The sequence below is a fragment of the Saimiri boliviensis genome, chromosome 1 (assembly GCF_048565385.1).
Source record: "Saimiri boliviensis isolate mSaiBol1 chromosome 1, mSaiBol1.pri, whole genome shotgun sequence".
Taxonomy (NCBI): Eukaryota; Metazoa; Chordata; class Mammalia; order Primates; family Cebidae; genus Saimiri; species Saimiri boliviensis.
Genome location: NC_133449.1, coordinates 232,616,505 through 232,640,000, shown reverse-complemented (window position 1 = coordinate 232,640,000; position 23,496 = coordinate 232,616,505). Strand labels below are relative to the sequence as shown.

At 39.5% G+C, this 23,496-nt stretch overlaps 2 protein-coding genes across 2 annotated transcripts in view; one reads left to right on the top strand and one right to left on the bottom strand.

Moving 5' to 3' along the window:
• IQGAP2 (IQ motif containing GTPase activating protein 2) overlaps nucleotides 1-23,496 on the top strand; it is a 310,698-nt gene that overhangs the window by 194,004 nt on the left and 93,198 nt on the right. The window contains exons 12-13 of the mRNA XM_039477508.2: nucleotides 2,172-2,296; nucleotides 10,263-10,426. Of these exons, the coding sequence (XP_039333442.2) occupies nucleotides 2,172-2,296; nucleotides 10,263-10,426 (289 nt within the window). The remainder of the gene's footprint in view (nucleotides 1-2,171; nucleotides 2,297-10,262; nucleotides 10,427-23,496) is intronic.
• Nucleotides 15,012-22,616, bottom strand: F2RL2 (coagulation factor II thrombin receptor like 2). Its single transcript, XM_003920832.4, has 2 exons — nucleotides 22,379-22,616; nucleotides 15,012-18,136 (listed from the first exon to the last, which is right to left on the bottom strand). The coding sequence occupies exons 1-2, from the start codon at nucleotides 22,437-22,439 to the stop codon at nucleotides 17,073-17,075; spliced, it is 1,125 nt and encodes a 374-aa protein (XP_003920881.3). The 5' UTR covers nucleotides 22,440-22,616; the 3' UTR covers nucleotides 15,012-17,072.

Here is a 23,496-nt window from a genome sequence, read left to right as displayed (position 1 = left end):
GCCTGTAATCCCAGCACTTTGGGAGGCCGAGGCGGGTGGATCACGAGGTCGAGAGATCGAGACCATCCTAGTCAACATGGTGAAACCCCGTCTCTACTAAAAATAAAAAAATCAGCTGGGCATGGTAGCACGTGCCTGTAATCCCAGCTACTCAGGAGGCTGAGGCAGGAGAATTGCCTGAAACCAGGAGGTGGAGGTTGCGGTGAGCCGAGATCGCGCCATTGCACTCCAGCCTGGGTAACAAGAGCGAAACTCTGTCTCAAAAAAAAAAAAAAAAAAAAAGAGTGCATCTTGGATTCTTGTAACCACCAGGGGGAGATGTCTGCACAGATCTTGACAAAAGCTCTTTTCAGCTACTGATTTTGGAACTGCTCTATTAGGCAAGTTGGCTAATTCTCTTGGGTCATGTACGGTCGCACAGGGAAAAAAAACAGTGATTTCTTAGGTTAAACAAATGGCATTTGACCACTTGCCTACATAGAGAATGGCCAAGAAGTAATGGAAGGATGGTGGGTTTTCCTTGTTTTCAGTCTTTTTGTGGAAACTTAATTCTCTTGTTCTACTTAAATTTGGCTATGTGGTTCAAATGACTCCTTAGAGTGTTTCCAGTGTAATTTATATCTATCTCCACTGTTTCTGTCAATGGCACCATCCTCTCCTGCAAGCTGAGAAACTACAAGCTCAGTTTGGGTTTCCCTCTGCCCTCAGCTGGGCACCCCTGTGCACTGAAGAGCCTGCTGTCAGTGGCCAATCTGTGTGCCTTATACCTCTGCAAGATGTTTCCGTTTCCCTGCAGCCACCCTCTTTACTTCGCACTTTGGCTTCTGTAGTAACCCCTAAACTGGTCATCCTACTTCTTTTCTCTCCCCATTCATTCATCATTCCTGCCTAACCAGGCTTTGCCATACTTTCTTAGTGCTGGAATCGAAGAGCTGGTCAATCCCTTTTGAAGCCTACAGGCTAATGGGGCATCTTGGTGAGATAACTGTCAAGACTGTCCCACATAGTTAGCACACCTGGCAACTGCCCTCTACATGACAGTAGCCTCCGACTCACCCATTCTGATTATCAAAAGTGCCCACTTCCTCATTTACAAATACCCTTAAAGAAGTAGTCCTGTTCTATTTTTGTGGAAAACAAAAAGAAATTGTTTTTCTGTGGAAATTGGAAGGTGGGAAAATTGATTATTGAGAAGTAAAAGTTTCTTAATGTATCAGTACTACTAAGTTTTTCCCTGAAATGTCCCCAGACAAGAAAAAAATAATTGGAGTGTTTGAATAAATCGTGTCATCCAGAGGGCTGTGCACAGTGAGAAGGGTCGTGGGTCATAAATGACGGGTGAGAGGACCATTTTTTATTTTAACTTTTTTTTATGGAGACGAGGTGTCTCTATGTTGCCCAAGCTGGTCTCGAACTCCTGTGCTCAAGCGATCCTCTCACTTAGCTTCCCATATTGCTAGGATTACAGGTGTGAGCCACCACACCAGGCCTAAGAGAGATTTTTGAGTATTGGCTAGGAGCCTTTGGAGAAATGGGCAGGTGAAAAGGAATTGCAGTATATCCTGGTTTAACCCATGTGCCACCTCTTCAGGACAACATACAGTAAAGATTGTATTACTTAGCAAGGTTTCTGGCACTACATTTGCATGTTATCTGATACCTCAGTGGCATATCTGGCCTCAAGGTGGCTCAGCTATATGAGGGTTAGAGTAGAAAAGGTCTTTTAAAACTTAGATTTTTGAAGGAACACGAGAAATAATGACTTCTCTTGATGATAGAAAGATTGAGAGCCATGGTAACTGAATTTTTTCCTATAACAATCATCTGAAGACTGAGCAGAACCAAGACATACAAAGGGGAGAAAAATTAGTAACTGGAGAAAAGTAATTTCACAGACTTGACAGCTTCTGGCTTTGCTTGAGTTAGGTACAAGTTTAGATTTTGAAGAGCTTTCATTAAACAGAATTTGTTTATAAAAATAAGAAAACACTGTTAGTACAAGTAAGCTTGGTGTATGTTGACAGAGCTACACAAGACAATTTTATTTGCCTTTCTACTCTTTGTCTAACTGCATAACAACTACATTTGACCACGTGTCATATTTGAGAAATATAACATGAACAAAGAATGAATGTCTCTGATTAATATCAAGATTTTTTTCTCTTCCACAGTTATGCAAACACACTACTCTCTGTTAAACTAGAAGTTTTATCCCAAGGACAAGATAACTTAAGCTGGAATGAAATTCAGAATTGTATTGATATGGTTAATGCTCAAATTCAAGAAGAAAATGACCGTAAGTATAAGACACTTTGCTTCTCTAGCGTAGTGGGAGAAGATGGGATCTGGACAACTAAGTTTTCTAGATTAAAACTTTAAGTTTTTGCTCAGGAACTCTGAGAGCACACTCCGCTAATATGCATACCTTTGTTTATGTATAGATTTTATGCCTATTCCACTGACTTTACCAATATGTTATAAACATTACAAAGTGTATACAAGAATACATAATAGAGTAAAAATACACAAGTAGAAGGCCTGGTATTTTCTGGTTATTTGTACTTCAGAGACAGCTCAATAACTTTTTTTTTTTTTTTTTTTTTGAGATGGAGTCTCACTCTGTCACCCAGGCTGGAGTGCGGTGGCACAATCTCGGCTCACTGCAACCTCCACCTCCTGGGTTCAAGCAATTCTCCTGCCCCAGCCTCTTGAGTAGCTGGGATTACAGGAATGCACCACCACACCTGACTAATTTTTGTATTTTTAGTAGAAATGAGGTTTCACCATGTTGGTCAGGCTGGTCTCAAACTCCTGACCTCGTGATCTGCCTGCCTGGACCTCCCAAAGTGCTGGGATTACAGGCATGAGCCACCACACCTGGCCAATAACTCATATTTTTAAGCACCCAATTTTATTTTGACCTTTTATTTGGGTATCTTTTTTCTGAAATATGACACGATTTTCTGCCCCACAAATGGAGAAGTTGGAAGACAAATCTAGCTGTTGCTTAATGATCACAAAACATGCTGATTTGCTGTTTTTGAGTAAATTATGAGCTACCAGCATAAAAGCATACTGACCTCAAGATACGCCCTGAAACTTGCTTTCTTGAATATCAGCTTGCTGCTTTATCATTTGCTTCTTGCTTATAACAAGAGTGAAGCATGAGGAGCTATGTAGCTTCTGCAATATATACACTCACTGCTTTTCTGTAGTATGCATTACCAAATTCAAGCTTCAAACTGTGTTTTCCATCATGAAAACAAACTAACACCATATTCTGTGGCTTATGAGCTTTTGACTTGTCAGCAAGAGTGGATGAGCATTGCTAAAATCATTGATCTCTCCTCCACCCTCCAGCTTTGACTTTTCTAACTCATTTGCTCCAAGCTTGTGGATGGAGTGGGCAGATACTTCTCTCACAATTTATTATGTTTTATTATAGTGTGTTTGGGTAAGGTCTTAGGTCTGGTCTTCTAATGCTGTATTTAACTTAGGAATACTAAGATCACTCTTGAAATAAAACATAGGACTTTGTTAATTAACTGTATTTACAAAGTTTTCTTCTTTTCTTTGCTATTTCCTGTGAATACTGGCCAAAAATCAAGGCCTCTAGATTTGGTTTTTGTTTTGTAACCCTATTCTCACTTTAAGCCCCTACTATAAAAGAGGATCCAGGTGTGCTACCCTGATATAAAGTACCACGGATGTCCCACTATTATACTGATGCCTGGACACTTTCATTTTTGTCCTTTCCAAGTTGTGCGCAAGTCTAAATCTCTTTTGGGATGTCACAGCTTCCTGTTGCCTCGGCATTTCCTTTCAGTGAAGCATTTAAAAATCTCTGCAATCAGACAGCTTGCTCACAGCCCACTTAGCTCTTTTCTGACACTTAGCTTGGGAGTTTAGGGTTCTGGGCAGACATTAGTCAAGATGCAAGCCACTAATTTGAGCAGATGTTCAACATCATCAGGCGGGGGTTGGGGGACCACCACTGCTCCTAGCGTCCCGCTACAGAGCTCAGTCCCCGAGGCTTTTTTCTCCACAACTTCCGCCTTAATGCTCTGAATCTCCTTCCACAGTGGTTTGGTTGCTATGGCAACTGCCACCCAAGAAGTAGGATTTCTTTCTTTCGGTAGGCAAAACAAAGACTCACGTCCCATCTTTGCTTTCTAACTTTTTTCCCAATTCTTGGCAATACCCATGCTTCAGTTCTGCTTTGATTATTTCTCCATGTGTCACTTACACAAATGAATGTTAGTTCTCAGTGCTGAACGATTGTAGACTTAACGCTGACTAAAAGGGGGGAAATGCCATTTTTCTTCCCGGCTATCAAACAGAGCCTTTCGTTTACTAGGGGGAAAAAAACAAGTAATATTTGTATACCTTAGAAAATAGTCTTTTGTAAGTGATATTATTTTTAAGCAAAAATGTTACTTGATTGCTGTGGCTTTTATCTATCAAGGTAACAGCACTACTGAGTTATTCACCCTAGGACATTTCACACGCCACTATAACACTTCTTTTGAATATCTTTTCGTAAAGGACATATGCCATAACCATAGAAGATATTTCAAACACTAGTATTTCCTGTCTAGAATTTGGGAACTTTAATACAGAGTAATTTATCTGTGTTTTGGTTTTGTTTTTTTCTTCTGTCAAAATGAGTATTGGGTTTGATAGCATGTTTAGGCAATTGCTCAAAAATCTAAAATTTCTAAAATACATCATTGTAAACAGGCAGGAATGCTTAGTATGCTAATTAAGTCCTGAGGAGCTGAGAATTTTTCACGGATGTTTTGAAGGTGCATGACTCTTGCCTCTCCACCTTACTCTTGTTACATGCTCTGAGGCCTAATTCCATGTCCGCGTTGTGATGTGAGGTAAGCAGCTAATGGAAAATGAGAAATACAGAAGGTGAATTTAATGGAGAAGCTAGCTGCTAAACGCATTTCCTCAGGCTCTGTTGATTTCTTACTGAAAAGTTTACTTTTTCCAGTAGAGCCATAGAGGAGTATTATTTTAACCATATAGCCTAGATTAGGAAGTTTTCTTCCTTTGAGTTTTTGCTCTTTAAATTTGGTAGGTACCATTCTTTGTAGGTACCATTCTTTGTAGGTTACCTCATCTGCTGCCTCAAATACATGAACTCTAAGAGAACAGCCACTCTCTCATGGACTAGAATGTTGTAGTAACTCGTGTTGATATAAAGAAGTGGACCATGGGCTGAGTGAAGCTCACCAGTCTTTGTTTGAACAGGATTTCCCTTTTATTTATAAACACAGGAAGTGATGCACATGTTCCCAGGGGGCTTGTGGGTAGATCTTTCAGCTCCTATGATGTCATTCACTATGGCGTCAGCAGCCTGTGTTCTTAGAAACACACCAAACAACAACTTTACCAGGTGATTTCAATCAAGTCAGCTGAAATGCACTCACTTCCAGGTGATCGGCCATTGGTTCTGTTAAGACCATTTTTGGATGGGGTGTTTTAAAGGTATTTAGAACAGCTTACCCAAGAGGGGGAGACCAGAGAATGGCACTAAATATTCCATGCACTCCAGTTTATAAATCCTACAGGGTGAAATGACAGTGCCTTGTATATAGATAATACTTAGACTTTCCAGAGTTCTCTCAGTGTGTACAGATAATATAACTTGTTCATTAGAGAAATAGTTTTGCTTTTTCTTCAAACATATTTTGAAACCATTTAAACTGGAGTTTTAGATGGTTTCTTTCTTCTTAACAGGTAAATCTTTTCATTCTTAACAAGGTGGTGGTTATGGGCTCATCTATTCAGAAAATATTTAGCTAAATATTTTACCTTTACTTGAATATCAAGATGGAGACACTTTTTAAAAAAATGAGTGGTACTCATTCTATTTCGTGGCATATCAGATTTGGGAAGTGACTGGTGATCATTTTAGATGAAATCTAATAAAAAATAAATATTAAGTCTGGCCTTAAAAATGCTTATATTCTAAGCTTATTGCTCATTAATGCCTAGTTTCTTCAACAGTTCTCGTCCATCAGTACTAACCTAGGAAGCAAAAGCCCCTTGGCAGTGTGTGTATATATATGTTATGTATATATGTATGTATATGTCTGTCTAAATGCATATGTATCTTTTTATGAATGGATGTTAGTTTATTTTTTAATAATAAGGAATTGAAAAGTAACCTCCAGATAGATCCATTTCGTTAGAATTGCAAAAACTTTTCAGGTTTCATAGTTTGACTTCTATGCTTTTCATTTGTGAATCCTATAGTCTGTACATGTATATATATACATTTTGTTGAGATGGAGTCTTACTCTGTCACCCAGGCTAGAGTGCAGTGGCGCGATTTTGGCTCACTGCAACCTCCACCTCCTGGATTAAAGCGATTCTCCTGCCTCAGCCTCCCAAGTAGCTAGGATTACAGGTGTGTACCACCATGCCTGGCTTTTTTTTTTTTTCTTTTTAGATGGAGTTTTGCTCTTGTCGCCCAGGCTGTAGTGCAGTGGCGCAATCTCGGCTCCCTGCAACCTCCACATCCCAGATTCAAGCAATTCTCTGGCCTTGAACTCCTGACCTCAAGTGACCCACCCACCTCAGCCTCCCAAAGTGCTGGGATTACAGGCATGAGCCACTTTATCTGGCCTAATTTTTGTATTTTTAGTAGAGACAGAGCTTCACCATGTTGACCAGTCTGGTCTCGAACTCCTGGCCCCAACTGATCTGCCCACATTGGCCTTTCAAAGTCCTGGGATTATAGGCATGAGTCACTGTGCCTGGCCCCATAGTCTATATTCTAAGATCCTTTGGTGTATTAGAGATGGTATAAAATTAAATTAGAGGATGCACTTATTCATTCTTTGGTACATCCATGAATGTTTTGCCATCTGGTATTATATAAACAATATATGGAATTAATTACCCATATTTGAACCACGAAAGTATCCCAGATCACGCCTGACTTTATTTCCATGGAACCTACCTACATTTCCTAGCCACATGTGGCTATTTAAATTTAAATTAATTAGAACTAAATTTAAAAATCAGTTTTTCAGTTATACTAGCCACATTTTAAGTGCTCAAATGTGTGACTAATGGCTACCATATTGAACAGCACAGGTACAGAATATTTCCATCATCATGGAAAGTTCCATTGGATAGTACTGGGCTACATTGACCTTGAAACTTACTCTTCATTAACACTGTAGGGAATTGCTTACTTTTGAACCATCTCTGTTTTGACATCCTTTACAAAGTGGTGAAGTAGAGTTACCGCAAAAATAAATGTTTATCTAAATCTCTCTACTTTGGTTTATTTTCAGTATATCTCTGCATTAAATTCTTCAAGCTCTGGTATTCTATGATTCCATCACCAAATATCTTGGCATTACTGTCTAATATCTAAGTGAGGGTTACACTAGAAATCAGCATCCCTGCTCCTGCCTCTGCACAAGGTTTTGCCCCCTTTTTAATAATTAGCTTTATTAGCCGGCATGGTGGCTCACATCTGTAATCCTAGCACTTTGGGAGGCTGAGGCGGGCGGATCACGAGGTCAAGAGATTGAGACCATCCTGGCCAGCATGGTGAAACCCCTTGTCTACAAAAAATACAAAAATTATCTGGGCATGGTGGTGTGCGCCTATAGTCCCAGCTACTCGGGAGGCTGAGGCAGGAGAATTGCTTGAATCCGGGAGGTAGAGGTTGCAGTGAGCCAAGATCACGCCATTGCACTCCAGCCTGGCACCTGGTGACAGAGTGAGACTCTGTCTCAAAAAAAAAAAAAATTAGCTTTATTGAGATATAATTTATATAACATAAAATTCACCCTTTTAAACTGTACAGTTCAGTGATTTTTATCTATTCAAAAAGGTGTACAACCATCATCAAAATGTTCTAAACTCAGCACATTTTCATTAGTCCAAAAGAAATTACATTCCCATTAGCAGTCACTGCCTCTCCCCCTCCTCCCGTGCCCTAGCTACCACTAATGTACTTTGTTTCAATGGATTTGCCTATTTCAGATACTTCATATAAATGAAATTCTGTAATATGTGGTCTTCTGTGTTTGGCTTTTTTTACTTAATGTTTTCAAGGTTCTTCCACATGTGTCACGTGTTGATACACTTTGGATTCCTTTCTAGGTAGAGAATATTTCAGTCTATGGATTTACTTTTTATTTATCCAGTGATCAGTTGAACATGAGAAGAATTGCTGGATTCACATAACTTATATTCAAATTATTAAACATAATTCTATGCTTAATATTTTAAGGTACTATCAAACTATTTTCCAAGGTGATTACATCAGTTTCATTGCCACCAGCAGTGTATGAGGTCTCAGTTTCTCTATACTCTGACCAATACTGTTACTGTCTTTTTTATTGCAGCCATCCTAGTGGGTGTGAAGTGGTATCATACTGTGGTTTGCATTTGCATTTTTCTAGTGACTAATGATTTTAAGCATCTTTTCATGTGTCTATTTTCCCTTCATACATCTTCTTTAAAGAAATGTCTATTCAAGTCTTTTGCCAATTTTAAATTGGGTTATTTATCTTGTTGAGTTGTAACCGTTCTTTATATATTCACATACATGTCCTTTTATTAGATATAGAATTTTTAAATATTTTCTTTTATTTCTTACGTTATCTTTTCCCTTTTTTTATGGTGTCCTTTGAAGCACAAAAAGTTTAATTTTGACAAAGTCCCATTTACATTTTTGTTGTTGTTGTTTTATGCTTTTGGCAGCACAGCTAAAAAATAAATTACCTAACCCAAGGTCACAAAGATTTACTCCTAAGTTTTCTTCTAAAAGATATATGGTTTTAGCTTTTACATTTAGGTCTGTGATCCATTTTGAGTTAATTTTTGGTGTAGTATGAAGTAGGAGTTGAACTTTATTCATCTGGATGTCCTGTCATCCTGGCACCATTTATTATAAAGACTGTTATACTTTACCCATTGAATTGCGTTGACACTCTTGTCAGAAATCAATTGACCATAAATGTAAGGGTTTTATTCTACACTCTCAATTTCTATTCCATTGACCTATATGTTTATCCTTAGTATTGATCACTGTAGCCTTTTTAGTAACTTTTGAAACTGGGAAAAGTCCTTTAACTTTGTTCTTTCTTCAAGATCGGATTATTGGTTATTCTTGGTTCCTTGCATTTCCATATGAGATTTAGAATCAGCTTGTCCATTTCTGTTTTTAAAAAACAGCAGCTGGGGCTGGGCATGGTGGCTCACACCTGTAATCCAGCATTGTGGGAGGCTGAGATGGGTGGATCACTTGAGGCCAGGAGTTCGAGACCAGCCTGGCCAATATGATGAAGGCCTGACTCTACTAAAAATACAAAAATTACCCATGGCTGGCACAGTGGCTCATGCCTGTAATTCCAGTACTTAGGGAGGCTGAAGTGGGTGGATCACCTGAGGTCGGGAGTTTGAGACCAGCCTGGCCAACATGGTGAAACCCCGTCTCTACTAAAAGTACAACAATTAACTGGGTATGGTGGTTGGGCCCCTGTAATCCCAGCTACTCATGAAGCTGAGGCTGCAGAAACACTTAAACCTGGGAGGCAGAGATTGCAGTGAGCCAAGATCTCACCATTGCACTCCAACATGGGCAACAAGAGTGAAACTTCATCTCAAAAAAGAAAAAAAATTAGCTGGTCATGGTGGCACTGCCTGTAGTCCCAGCTACTCAGGAGGGCTAAGGCACAAGAATGCTTGAACACAGGAGGTGGAGGTTGCAGTGAGACAAGTTCATGCCACTGCATTCCAGCCTGGGAAACAGAGCGAAACACTTTCTTAAAAACAAACAAACAAAACCAGCAGCTGGGACCTTGATAGAAGTTGCATTGAATCTGTAGATCAGTTTAAGGAGTATTACCATCTTAACAATATTAAATATTCCAATTCATGAATATGGGCTCTCTTCATTTATTTGTCTTTAAGTTTTTTTCCCATGGTGTTTTATAGTTTTCAGTGTACATGTCTTGTGTTTCTTTCATTAAATTATATCTAAATATTTATTCTGTTTATACTTATAATGTATTTGTAGTTGCACTCTATTATGAATTGAATGTGTTCTTAATTTTATTTTCAGATTGCTTATTATAAGTATATAAAAACATAATTGGTTTTGTTCCTGGATCTTGTGTCCTACAGCTTTTCTCTACTGATTTATTAGCCTTTTGCAATAAGTGATACTAGAAAAGTTATAATGTACCGTGACTTAAAAGGAAAACTTGTTCTTCATTTTCTAGGAATGGTAGCTGTAGGATACATCAATGAAGCTATTGATGAAGGTAATCCTTCAAGGACTTTAGAAACTTTGCTGTTACCTACTGCAAATATTAGTGATGTGGATCCAGCCCATGCCCAGCACTACCAGGATGTTTTATACCATGCTAAATCACAGAAACTCGGGGTAAGTTTTAGTATATCTGTTTCTTTTAAATTTTGCAGGCTGGGTGGCAGGGGTGGGGAAGGAGGGAGGATTTGACCCATTTACCTTAAATCTCATGAGCTTCTTGTCCCAACAAGTACCCATGAATCAGAATGGAAATAATAGAGCTGTTATTTTGCTGGTACCAAACATTAGGGGGAAACTAGCTCCAGAGCTATTTATTGCTTCAATTCTTCGACTAAAAACTCAGTTGTAGGTGAATTCTTGTTCAGAGTTCAATTCACTGGCTATTTCTTGAGTAGATACTATGCGCACAGTTCAGTCCATAGCTTCTGGTAGAGAAGATGGGATGGGGATACAGAGGAACACATAATACCATTTGAATATTCTCTGACCTTATCTTCAAAATGCTTAGAAAGAATGAGGTAGTGGGCATTGTCACATGGAACAGTTAAGTGATAGTAAAGATAAGGATGTGCAAAGTGTCCAAATGAGAGATACTCAGAGTGATTCATAGATGTTTGAGATTGTGGGGGACTAGAAGCCTAAGAGAAGGTGTGGAGGTAGAGCAGGAGCTGTCCTCTTGAAGGGTGGTAGCTTTCTCTGAGAACAGAGCTTATACCGCTATTATAAGGAGCCCCACAAAGACTGGCCTCTGTGATAAAGCAAGTGGGCTGAGTAGTGAGGCTGACATGATCTTTCACCTAAGAGTGGAAGTGATGCCACCTGGACCTAGCCACTTACGGCTGCCATGTCTTCAGGTGCAAACCCAACTGAAAGGTGGTTATCTCCTCTGTCTAGGTCTTTAGAACCTAGGAACTGCCTCATTCCAAACAAGAAAAACATCCTTGGTTAATGCAAACATTTATTGAGAACCTACTATTTGCCAGGCATGATATGAGATACTCATGTGTATCATCTCATTTGATCATCACAATAATTCATAACAGCCTTCTGAACCATTTCACCATCATTATTGCCATCTTACACATGATGAAACCAAGATTAAGTAACTTGTTGAAAGCTATCTAAGACATGGCCAGGCACAGTAGCTTATGCCTGTAATCCCAGCACTTTGGGAGGCCAAGGCAGGCAGATCACTTCAGGCCAGGAGTTTGAGACCAGCGTGGCAAACATGGCAAAACCCCATCTCTACTTAAAAAAAAAAAAAAAAAAAAATTAGCCAGTTGTGATGGTGCACACCTATAATCCCAGCTACTTGGGAGGTTGAGGCACAAGAGTCTCTTGAATCAAGGAGGTAGAGGTTGCAGCAAGCAGAGATCACACCATTGCACTCCTAGCCTGGGCAACATAGCAAGGGTCTGTCTCAAAAATAAATAAATAAAATAAAATAAGATAAAAGCTTTCTAAAAGGTAATTAGTCCTGAGACTACAGCTCAGGTCTGTCTGATTCAGAAACATTATAATTATGTGTTAAAGCAGATGGGAAAAGATGTTTATTGCAGCTTTGTTTGCAATAACAAAACACCAAAAACAACTTAAATGTTGTTAAGCAAAAGAATCACGCTGTGATGTGGATATAAATGTAGTACAGACTTGTATATGTGTTGTGGGGAGGGGCACATACACTCTTATATGTGTCTAAAGTATTTCTGGAGGGAGGATACCTTCTGGAAGGTGAACTAGAAGGCTAGTATAGATGGGTGATTTCTTTTTCACTCTGTTTTTATACCGCTTGGATTTTTAAATTTTTTAAGGAGTGTATGTATTACATAATTACTGTTGCTAAACTTTTTTTTTTTTTTTTTTTTGAGACGGAGTTTTGCTCTTGTTACCCAGGCTGGAGTGCAATGGTGCAATCTCGGCTCAATGCAACCTCCGCCTCCTGGGTTCAGGCAATTCTCCTGCCTCAGCCTCCTGAGTGGCTGGGATTACAGGCACGCGCCACCATGCCCAGCTAATTTTTTGTATTTTTAGTAGAGATGGGGTTTCACCATGTTGACCAGGATGGTCTCGATCTCTTGAACTCGTGATCCACCCGCCTCAGCCTCCCAAAGTGCTGGGATTACAGGCTTGAGCCACCGCGCCCGGCTGCTAAACTTTTAAAAGTTTAGCAGTGTAATCTTGCTTAAAAAGCAATGTAAATCCAGTCCTCACTACTCTACTGCCTCACTGAAGGTAGAGGAAGGTATCATCCAAGGTGGTGCCCTCTGCACTGCCAGCTTTCTGACCGGAAGGGTGGTGGCATTGCCTGACCCTCTGAACTTTGCCAAGTGCCCCCAGTCAAATCAGTCTTTCTCATTTAAGCCTCATACCAGCTGTGGAATGGGTGCTATCTCATCCAATGTGAATGACCCTGAGGCTTGGGGTGAATGCCTGGCCAAGGTATAGCCAGTGGGGGGTAGAGTGAAGACTCATACGCAAGTCTGGTGTCCGCACATCCCAGGAGGAGGAAAGTGGGCTTCCACCTTGCTGTTTCCACTGAGATGGCTATGACCATGGCGCTTGGTAAACTGAAAAGCAAAACAAAGTTATTTGCTTTGAAGACAGACATCATTCAAATCCTGGCTTTGCCACAGATTAGTTATACAACCTTGGTCAAGTCACCAAATCTCTCTATCCTTATTTTTCCATGTGTAAAATTGGAATAATAGTACCTGTCTTAAAGAATTATGGTAAGGGTTCAATGCAAATATACAATATGTAAATATACATCAATATATAACTGTATGTACTATTAATTAAGACCATGTGCACATGTGTGTAGGTATAGCATTTAGCATGGAGCCTGGCACCAAAAAAAGGACTTAAATAATGTAGCTAGTATTATTATGGGAACCTATGGCTGCCTCCCAAGTAAGAGGTGAGTGATGTCAATATCTCAAGGATCTTTTTTTTTTTTTTTTTTGAGATGGAGTCTTGGTCAGTTGCCCAGGGTGGAGTGCAATGGTGCCATCTCAGCTCACTGCAACCTCTGCCTCCCAGGTTCAGCTGATTATCCTGTCTCAGCCTCCTGAGTAGCAGGGATTACAGGCACATGCCCTCATGCTCAACTAATTTTTGTGTTTTTGTAGAGGCAGGGTTTCACCATGTTGGCCGGGCTGGTCTTACTCCTGACCTCAGGTGATCCACCTGCCTCGGCCTCCCAAAGTGCTGGGATTACAGGTGTGAGCCAGGGCACCCAGCCTCAAGGTTCTTACTAGACATAGGGTCTGCTCTGTTCACTCATTAAAGTCGGGGTCTTCTGAGGACAAACAGAGACAGATCTATGTCCCTGTTTGCCCACAGCCACATGGGGATTTGTCTTTGAGGTGAGCCTGACTCCACAAACCCAAGGCCTTTCATAGGCAGGCAGTATAGGTCTCCTCTAGACTGGGCATTCCAATCTATATCGAGATGGAACTCCACAGGAGTCCTTTGAAAGAAGCCTTTGAGTGCCCACACCATGCCAGCTCTGTGTCAGGCATCCTTTCTAGGTGTGGAAGCAGTAGCTTTCATGGTGTGATGAGAGCATTAATATGTAGCCTAGGGATCTGGGTTCTAGTTCAGGCATTAAACCACTTTTAGCCTATATAATTAGGGGTTTTGAAATATACTGACAATTGCTAACAGATTTAAAACACTGCACATCCATGCAATAAATCATATTTGGTTAAATTCCTACTTTTAAGCACAGTTTTCTTTCTCTGTTCCTTGATTTCTCAGCCTGTTCTTTTCCTCTGGAAAAATCGAATTCTATTGTTCGGCAGTGTCTTTATGTTTGTTTTTTAACCTCTGCTTCTTTTTTTGGAGATGGGATCTTGCTATGTTGCCCAGATTGGTCTCAAACTTCTGGGCTCAAGTGATCCTCCCACCTCAGCCTCTCAAATAGCTGGAATTATAGGCACAAGCCACCACATTCGGCATCCTCTACTATTTTTATTCCTGGAAGTTTCCAGTTGTATGTTTATGACGATATTTCTGTTCCTTGGCCTTCCCAAAGTCTGGCCTTGGAAAATAAGAGAAGAAAATTATATTGCTTGTATTATCAGTATAAGTAAAATTTGTGCCAAAGCATATAGCTATTAAAGGTCACAACGGGTAACATCTTCATAGAATGGATGCTCAGTTTTATCAAAGACTGAGGACGGTGATGGAAGTCAGTGAGGATTCTTGGTCCTCTTTAGCAGTATTTCAAGTATAACTTTGTGTAGCCTTCAAATTCCTTTTGCCTCTTAGAAGGAGACTTGAATAATGGTCGTGTTGACTTCAACTTAGCAGAGTAGAACACTTTTTCTATGTCTGTTCACTGGGTTGTGTGCTATTTTACAATTGAAGGCTTTGCTTGTGAACGTAAGAATTATACTCCACCAAAAAGTTCTGTTTTGCTCCCCGTATATACCATAAAAATTGTGTGCTTTTAACAAGTATTGCTGTATTTTTTTCCCTAGGTAAAACTGTATTGTAATTGATGACTTAATTTTCAGAAGTCAGTTTTTTTCACTGAAGTTTTTATCATCTTGAAACTTACTTTAGATTTGTTTTTCATTCTCACTTTAGTGTTTACCTGATTTTTGCTCTTTGCATAACAACACACATAAAGGGTCCTCATGTGGACCCTTCTTACCTAAGTCCAATGAAATAGAAAACTGCACATTTAAAAATATGCATTTAAAATTGTTTTTTATTGTTTTGTTGGTCATTACAAAATGTACACTCAAGGCAGATTCCTACAGATAAATTGTAAATTCATCACAGTAATCCTTTATGCTTAAAGTTTCCTCAACCCCATTTATATTCACTACTACCATTCATTTGTCACCACTAGTATCGTCCCTCTTGTCTAATCACTGAGTTAAGGGAAAAATAGTAATTTACTTACAGTAATATAATGGGTTTTAATAACAAAATTCCATTTTCCCATTAAAAGCTATGCTTAAGAAGAAAAAATAGTGGAGGCATTATTTTAAACTTCTAAATGGCCTTGTAAGTATAGTCTTAGTTTTTAGCTTCCTTATTTTTTTGTATACCCAACCTGAAATGACATCATCCCATTCCATCACAGTATGTTGCTTTTTCAGTATGAAGTTAATGGGCTTTTTAGCTGCTTTGAGATTTTAAAAATTCATTCAGCCACACAGAATGCAAAGCATAGAGCTGGGCCCCACAGAGACTTGGGCCTGGCATCACCCAGAAGTTCAAGGAAGGGAGAGGATGAGCACCTTCTCCATTATACATGGTGTTTGATTGTTCATGGAATTTAAAAATTTAAATATAATTGAACTACATATAGATGCCATAATAAAAAGTGTACGAAAGTGCTTTGGAAGTACAGTTAAGAAAAATGACAATGCTAGCCTGAGAATCAGGGAAGAATGGTTCTTTGAGGACTTCAGAAATGGACAGAATTAAGGCAAAGACGTCAGGACTAGCTTTTCAGTCTGAGGCAGCATGGAGAAACAGCAGAGCAAGAGGTTTGGTTGGTGTCTACATCACAAGCAAGGTTTAACCAGAAGTTAGATTAGCAAGTTAGCCTTGAATGCCAGGCTAAAAATTTATGATTTATTTTAGAAGCAGTGGAGTTCGTAGAGATGTTTTAGAGATGTAGCCTAACTGATATCCAAGGAAGATAATCTGGCGGGACCTGTGAAATGGAGGATAGGCTGGCAGTGGAGAGAATGGTTAGAAGGCAGAGGTGGGCTGGGCATAGTGGCTCATGTCTGTAGTCCCAGCACTTTGAGAGGCTGAGATGGGAAGATCGCTTGAGACCAGAAGTTCAAGACCAGCCTGGGAAACAATGAGACCCCATCTCTGCAAAAGATAAAAAATAAAATTCACTGGATATGGTGGTGCATGCCTGTAGTCCTAGATACTTGGGAGGCTGAGACAGGAAGATTGCTTGAGCCCCCGAGTTGGAGGCTGAAGTAAGCTATGATCAGGTCACTGCACTTCAGCCAGGTAACAAAGCAAGACCCTGTCTCTATTTAAAAAGAAAAAGAAAGAAAGAAAAAAGAAAGTAAAGGTGGAACTAGATAAAGGATCCTGGTGAGGGACCCTGCAAAGATACAGCCAGTTGATGAGGCAGCCATCAGCATGAGACTCAAAAGAGATCAAAGAATAAAAAATGATGTCAGATTTCAAGGATGGCAATACCACTCACAGAAACAGGGAAGATGGAGAATGAAAGAGCCTGAAGTTGCAATAAGGCAAATGGAAATGTCATTTTCCATAAAGAGTTGTGATATCTTTTCTCCTGTATTAACATTTAAAAAATACTGATAAAGTGTTTTTAAAAATAATACTGGTCAGCGTGGTGGTTCACACCTCTAATCCCAGCACTTTGGGAGGCCAAGGCAGGCGGATCACTTGAGGTCAGGAGTTTGAGAGCAGCCTGGCCAACATGATGACACCCTGTCTCTAATAAAAATACAAAAATTAGCTGGGCATGTATGTCTGTAATCCCAGCTACTTGGGAGGCTGACCCAGGAGGCAGAGATTGCCATGAGCCAAGATAGTACCACTGCACTTAGTCTGGGCAATAGAGGAGACTCAGTCTAAAAAAAAAAAAAAAAATTACTGATGCTTTTGTAATGTTTGATCCTTGAAGCATATTTCTTAGGAGCTCAGAAATGGAGCTCCTTGCACTATGCATATGTTGTCCATGAAAACAGATGTCTGTGAAAACAGACATTCTCTGTGATGGCTGTCCTTGTTCTCTAAGATGGTTTCAGCATTTTGTACGGTAAGCAGTGGAGTGATTTCTGATTTTTGACATGAGAAAATAAAGGAATGGATCTAAGCAACTATTCAGGCTGCCCAGGCACAAAGCTATGAGATATATAAAATAGAAGCCATCAGTATTGTTGTTGTAGTAGTTGGCATGGTGAATAATAAGCATAATATTGCTTGGAGCAAAACAAATGGTAAAAATCGCAAGGATGAGGAGAGTCACCTTAACATACCACAGCCATCTATGATCGTATGCATTGAGTGTCCGGATGATGGCTGTGTAGCAGTAGATGATAACCACAAATGGAATTAAGAATCCAAAGAACGCCAAGGAGTTGAAGTAGTAGAGTTGGAAGGGAGACGAGGACTCGCATGTGTTGTGAACATCATGGCAGGTGGTGATGTCTGGCTGAACAAGATAATATTCCTGCTTCAGGATGAAAAATGGCAACATATATAAGAAAACTATTGCCCACACCAGTCCACATGTTAGCAAGGCATAGGTGTGCTTGGGCAGGCCCCGGTAGGTGAAAGGATGGACAATGGCCAGATAGCGGCTGATGCTGATACAGGCAAGGAGCAGAATGGAGCAGTACATGTTGCCGTAGAAGATGACCGTGGTGGCCCGGCACAGGACCTCTCCAAATATCCAGTTGTTCCCATTAAGATGGTAAGCTATCTTAAAGGGCAATGTGATACAAAAAAGAAAATCTGCAATGGCCAGGTTGGTGTAGAATACAGTCATACAGATGGATCTGGTCCTGAAGAAAAGCATCCACAGGGTCACAGCATTGGCTGGCACACCAACTACAAACACCAGGAGGTAGACAGCAGGTATCAGTTTGGTACTTAAGGAGCTGGTGAGGTACCCCATAGTAGCATTTTTCACATGGAGATGTGAAGCACTTTCTTCAGGGCACTTAATTCTTACAGTAATGGTGGGTCCAGTCCAGCCTTCTAAGGCAGAAGAAGGGAACTCTTCAAAAGAATCTGGGGGAGCTCCACGAAAGGTCTTAACAGATAAGATAGGCTTTGCCAAGTTGTTTGTATCATTTTCCATGCCTGTAATTGAAAGGAAGTATTCACATATATTTATGGTTCAAGAGAAAAGAAAACAATGTGTTTTATGCTACATAATTTCTGTGATTGTAGAATTTAAGATCATTTTTATTTTTAAAAATTATAGATTAGGCACTCAACAAGTATATACTCAATACATATCATCTGCCCCAGAACAACACTATCTCATGCAGAAACAAAAACTAAATAATCACTCATTGTGTGTAAGGTGTTTATAATACTACTGGAAGAAACAAAAATAGCACATCAGAACATTATAGGCATGTTGACTATAAACTGTATAGGCATTCAGAAAATACTTAATAGATTCAGGTGTTTGAGCAAAATGTCAAGGAAAAGATGAATTTGGGCAAAGACAAGCAAGATTCATAAAAAGATGGAATTTAATGAGTAAGATTCTGCTGATGATGAATGGGCAGCAGCATAGTGTGGGCTATCATAAGATCTGGGAATGCCAGATAAGTTGATTTAGCAAATTGTTATTGTACACTTACATGTCAGTGGTATAAAGCTTTAAATAAACTCCGTTTCTATCTGTAAGTAACTCTACTAGTGGAGAAGATGTATAAAAATGCATTGTCTCATGCTAAAAGGTACAGCTTAGAAAGGAAATTGAAAGAGTGGGTGACAGCTAAATTACTGGAGGGTCTCTAAACTGTCCTAAGAAATCATGCCTGTTCATAGATGCTAGGGTTGCACACACAATTTTGAACAGAGGAGTGACCATTGTGTTAGGCAGAATAACAACTCCCCAAAGATTCTACCTGCAAATTCCTGAAACCTACAAGTATGTTCCTTTACCTAGCAAAAGGGACTTTGCAAATGTAATTTAGATAAGGATCTTAAATTGAGGTTTTCCTGGATTGCCTAGGTGGGCCCAGTATAATCATAAGAGTCCATGTAAGGGGAAGATAAGAGGCTTAAAGTCAGAGATTTGAAGATACTATGCTGCTGGCTTTGAAGACGGAAAAAAGGGTAATAAGCCAAGGAGTGCAGGCAGCTTCTAGAAGCTGAAAAAAGCAAGATAGCAGATTCTCTCCTAGAGCCTCCAGAATGAACACAACCCCACCAACAGCCTTGATTTTGACCTCTGATCTCCAGAAATACAAGATAATCTGTTGTTTTAAGCCACTCAATTTGTGGTAATTTGATACAGCAGCAATAGGAAACTAATACAGCCATGATTTTGACTTGTTTTTAAGATGACTTAGGTGACAGCATAGAGAATAGATTGAAAAGGTAAGAAATTAGAGGCAAGGGGACCTGATGTGGAGGCTACTGTCATCCATAGCTTAGTGAGTTGCTGAGCTAGAGCATTGGTCATAGAAAGGGAACAGCAAACACCTGAGACTCTGATGGTTGCTCAGAGGGACTTGGTGTCTGATTGGCTTTGGGGTACAGTGAGGGAGGGGCAGGAGGCAATAACGACTCAGGTTTCCCTCTAGATGACTTGGAGGGAGAGGATACCATTAACTGAGTCCGAGGAAGAGACAAGGGGGCAGGATGGAGGAGAAGCTACAATCTTTTTAGTCTGACTGAGGATGAATTACTTGTAGAATATTAGTATGTAAAATGTCCAGCAACTGGTTAGAAGACTGTATGTGGGTCCAAAATTCCAGGAGCCCAAATTAGAGGCATGGTTTATTGGAGTCTGCGTGGAGGCTCTAGTTTAATTTAGTGGGAGTGATTGAGAAGGCCTAGGGAGAGTTCCGAGAAAAAAAGAATCCAAAGGTGAATTTTAGGGGAAATGACAGATTTTAAGGGAAGAGGAAACAAAGGGGGGAAAATCAGAAGGTGAAATCAGCATGAGGACCTAAGAAGTTGGAAATAAGTTTTTTAAAAGATAGAAACACATCAACTATCTGCTATCATTATTTGGTGTTACTTGGCATGTTGATGTTAATAATCCTAATTTCTGCAATTTCAAAAACAAAATCTTAAAGCTCAAACCTGCACATTTATTATTATGTAACTTTTTTGTAAATCTTTCACATGTATAGAAAATAGACTCAGATTTCTGATGTTACCTTTAAGATGGACTTTTATGCCAAATTTATATTGGCATATTATATTTTATGCCAAATATATTATATTTAAATTTATATCCAGTACTGTGCCTGTTGCGCTTTGCCCCAAGGCCTTAGAATTCCTCCTCATCGAATACTTGAAGTTAGTGTTTAGTAACACGTTTTTCATTCAGAGCCCGTTCCTCTTTCTGCTTTAATCTCTAGCAGTTAGCTCCAGGATGAAATGGAAACCTCCCACATAATCCTGAGATTGCACAAGCTGAATTCACTGTGTACAACAGAGGTGTGGCCTGATAACTTCGGGTATGAAGGTGATCAGGTGTCATTTAAGAAAAGATAGATTAAAGAAAAGAAAAATGTGGGAGGCAGCATTCTTCGGTGCCTATATTTAGAGGTGATCTTTGAAGGTATGTTGTGTGATACTTGAGTTTAGTCACACAGACCCTTCTCACTTTAGCATTTTAGACAAGTTCTCGCATTTGACATCACCCAAAGAGAAGTACCTTTAAAGACAGGCACAAAGCTGGAGACTGATGGCTGAAGAGAATGCTGTACAAGTTACTCACCTGCAGGATCTGATTTTAAGAAGCTGTTAAAACCAAGTGTCTGTCAGTTTTCAGAAAATTTCTGGGATTGAGCAAGACATTATGTCTCCAGACATGCCAAACAGTGCCTGCGTTTTGTGGAAAAATGGATATGATTCCATTTTCCACAAGAATGCCAGATCTGATTTTACTTAAGTAAGTCTTTATTCCTCAGAGACTGGTTTTCCTTACAAATAGTACTCATTGTTAATTTTTCTTTCATGTATTTGAATTCTTTATAAAGGTTTCCATTGGGCATAATATTTCCGAAATGTTTTTCAATCTGGGAAAAGGCCTGGAAGAACTAATCCAAAGGGCAAGAACTCCAGTCTCCCAGGGGTGTCCAAGGGAAAGAATATAGTCATGGATTCATAGCTTGTTTCTGGTTGAGCCAGTAAAGCCCCTTCCTCATCCCTCTTTTCTGTTTATCACTAAAGACAGGAAGTAAAAGCCATGGCATCAGGCTGCTAAAAGCCTGAAACAAACAAAACAAAACCACAAAACAGCAAGAGAAGTCAGGTTGAACAAGCTTGCTTGATTCTTGCTTCTCATTTCTCCCCACTCCTGTGGAAGAAAGCAAATGCACTGCCTCTTTGTTTGTTTCAGAGGCCCCCATTTTCACCTCTATCAGACCCTACTAGTGTCTTGAAGGAACCACCCCCTGAAAACCTTGTTTCTTTTGCAATTCTGCTGCTCACCATAACGGCCTGTCTTCTCCCAGGAAGAGCTTGCACTTACTGTATTCATAAATCCCACATGCACTTAACTGCTAATCACCACAAAATCTCTTAGAGCTCTCTGTAAAAACTCAGGGATTCCAACTGTTAATTTAAGCAATACTCCTTTAGAAAGTGTTGGTTTTGGTTTTCGTTTCCCTTGCTGTGTCCGGTCTTTGCCTCTCCCACTCCTAACAATGTTGACTGGAGTGTGTGACCTAGTAGTCAAAGAGTGACAGGTACAGACCTATCTCAAATTTGTTATTTTGGGGAAAAGCAGGCGGTTTCAAGCTGACATTGTGATAGGTAAATGGAAAGTACATTCAAGGTTGAATAATAGTACTTGGGAGACCTTATTTCTAAAATTAAAAAAATCATATATGAGGATGGGAAGAACTCCCCACTGAAAGTCAAAAATGGTCATTCATTTTGGAAATACTGTCTTATTAACATTGCCAGCTATTGAAAGCAGATGATTTTCTCTTTCTGGCAATATTCTTGTTTCTCCCATTTATATCTCACCAAGAGGTATAAACACAGGATATATTTTTTAATCCCTTGAAATAGTGCTATCTTTGCTTAACCAGAAGAAATTCTTAAAAACACCAAAACGTCTCTCAAAGAAAATTGCTTCCTGATTTAATTGTAGACTTCTAATGTCTTGAATATGCCACACATTTTTAAACAACAGGAAAGAACACTTAGTCTTCGACCGGGTTTGCATAGAGTGAACGAACTATAGATGTTCATTTCCATGATTCTACCTTTTAATAACAAAGATCAAACTGCCTTTGGGGCTTGCAGTTTGTGTGAGATACAAAGAAAACTAGGTTCAGTTGACTCTTCATTTGTAACCCAAACCCTAATCTCCACCCTACCCCCTGAGAAATCGCTTACCACTCTGACAAGTGGGCAACAGAAGCAGGAGGCCAGCAGCTGCAAAGATGAAGGCTTTCATTTTGATGACCTGAGTCCCGTTTCTTGAACTTTATGAAATGTGTAAAATCATGGAGCAGTTTCACCTCAGTTCCATGTGTCCGCAGCAAATGGAAGCCTTCTTCTGTCTGTAGTTTGCTTTCCTGTGCACTGCAGGCAAGAAACTTGCCTTGATCCTCCGTAGGAAAAGGATGTTTCAATAAGCATGACTCAGGGGAGCCTCTGAGCATGTTACATTATCCCTGGAGGAAGGCATTTAACTCTTACCCACCCCTAATAGTCCATTCTGAATAAGTGCTGTAATTCTCCACCAGTATGTTGCATTTAAAGAATGGCTGAAATTACGCAGGACTTTACAGAACTATCCCAAAAACAGATGCTGAGCAGCAGTAAGTTTTGAATCTGTCCCGTATTTCATTTCTTATCCATTTTAAAAATGCAGTTCCAGAGTGTAATTTCCACTTAGTAAATTATCCTTTGCTGGATCTTCCCAAAACACCTTACATAAATTACAAATTATATTAATCATGGAAAGCAAACATTTTTTAAGAAATTAAAATTGGGTGCTCAATTACTTTGAACATTTTCCATCGATGTCATATTGATTTGACTTTGTCATCAGTGCCTGGCCAGAAGTTGGCTTTTCAGTGGTGGACCTTTTTCTTTGAAACATGAGGATAGGGTTTGTTCTGGCTTTTTTTTTTTTTTTTTTTTTTTTTTTTGCCTTATTTTGATGTGTTTTTAGCCATTCAATACCTCTTAGGGTCAGATAACTGGGGAGACCTCCCAAGCAGCATTGTTCAATTAAACTAAAATCATAGCACATCATTAAAATGAGGAGGACTCCCTTTATTCCATGAGTGCTGGTGAAGAAGTCTACAATAAGATTTTTTAAATAGTGGTAAAATATGCATAATATAAAATATACTGTCTTAACAGTATTACGTGTACAGTCCAGTAATACTATGTCACATTGTTGTACAACATACAAGCTTTTATGAATTGTTATATTCTGTAGAGTATGACTTAATATACACTAATGAAAAAAACTGTATTATTAGTTAATAAAACTTAAACTT

Bases quoted from the DNA above. Each gene is read 5' to 3' on its own strand.
- F2RL2 (XM_003920832.4), bottom strand. From the start codon at position 22,439: ATGAAAGCCTTCATCTTTGCAGCTGCTGGCCTCCTGCTTCTGTTGCCC. The intron at 18,137-22,378 runs GTAAGCGATTTC...TTTCAATTACAG, and splicing joins GTTGCCCACTTGTCAGAGTG to GCATGGAAAATGATACAAAC.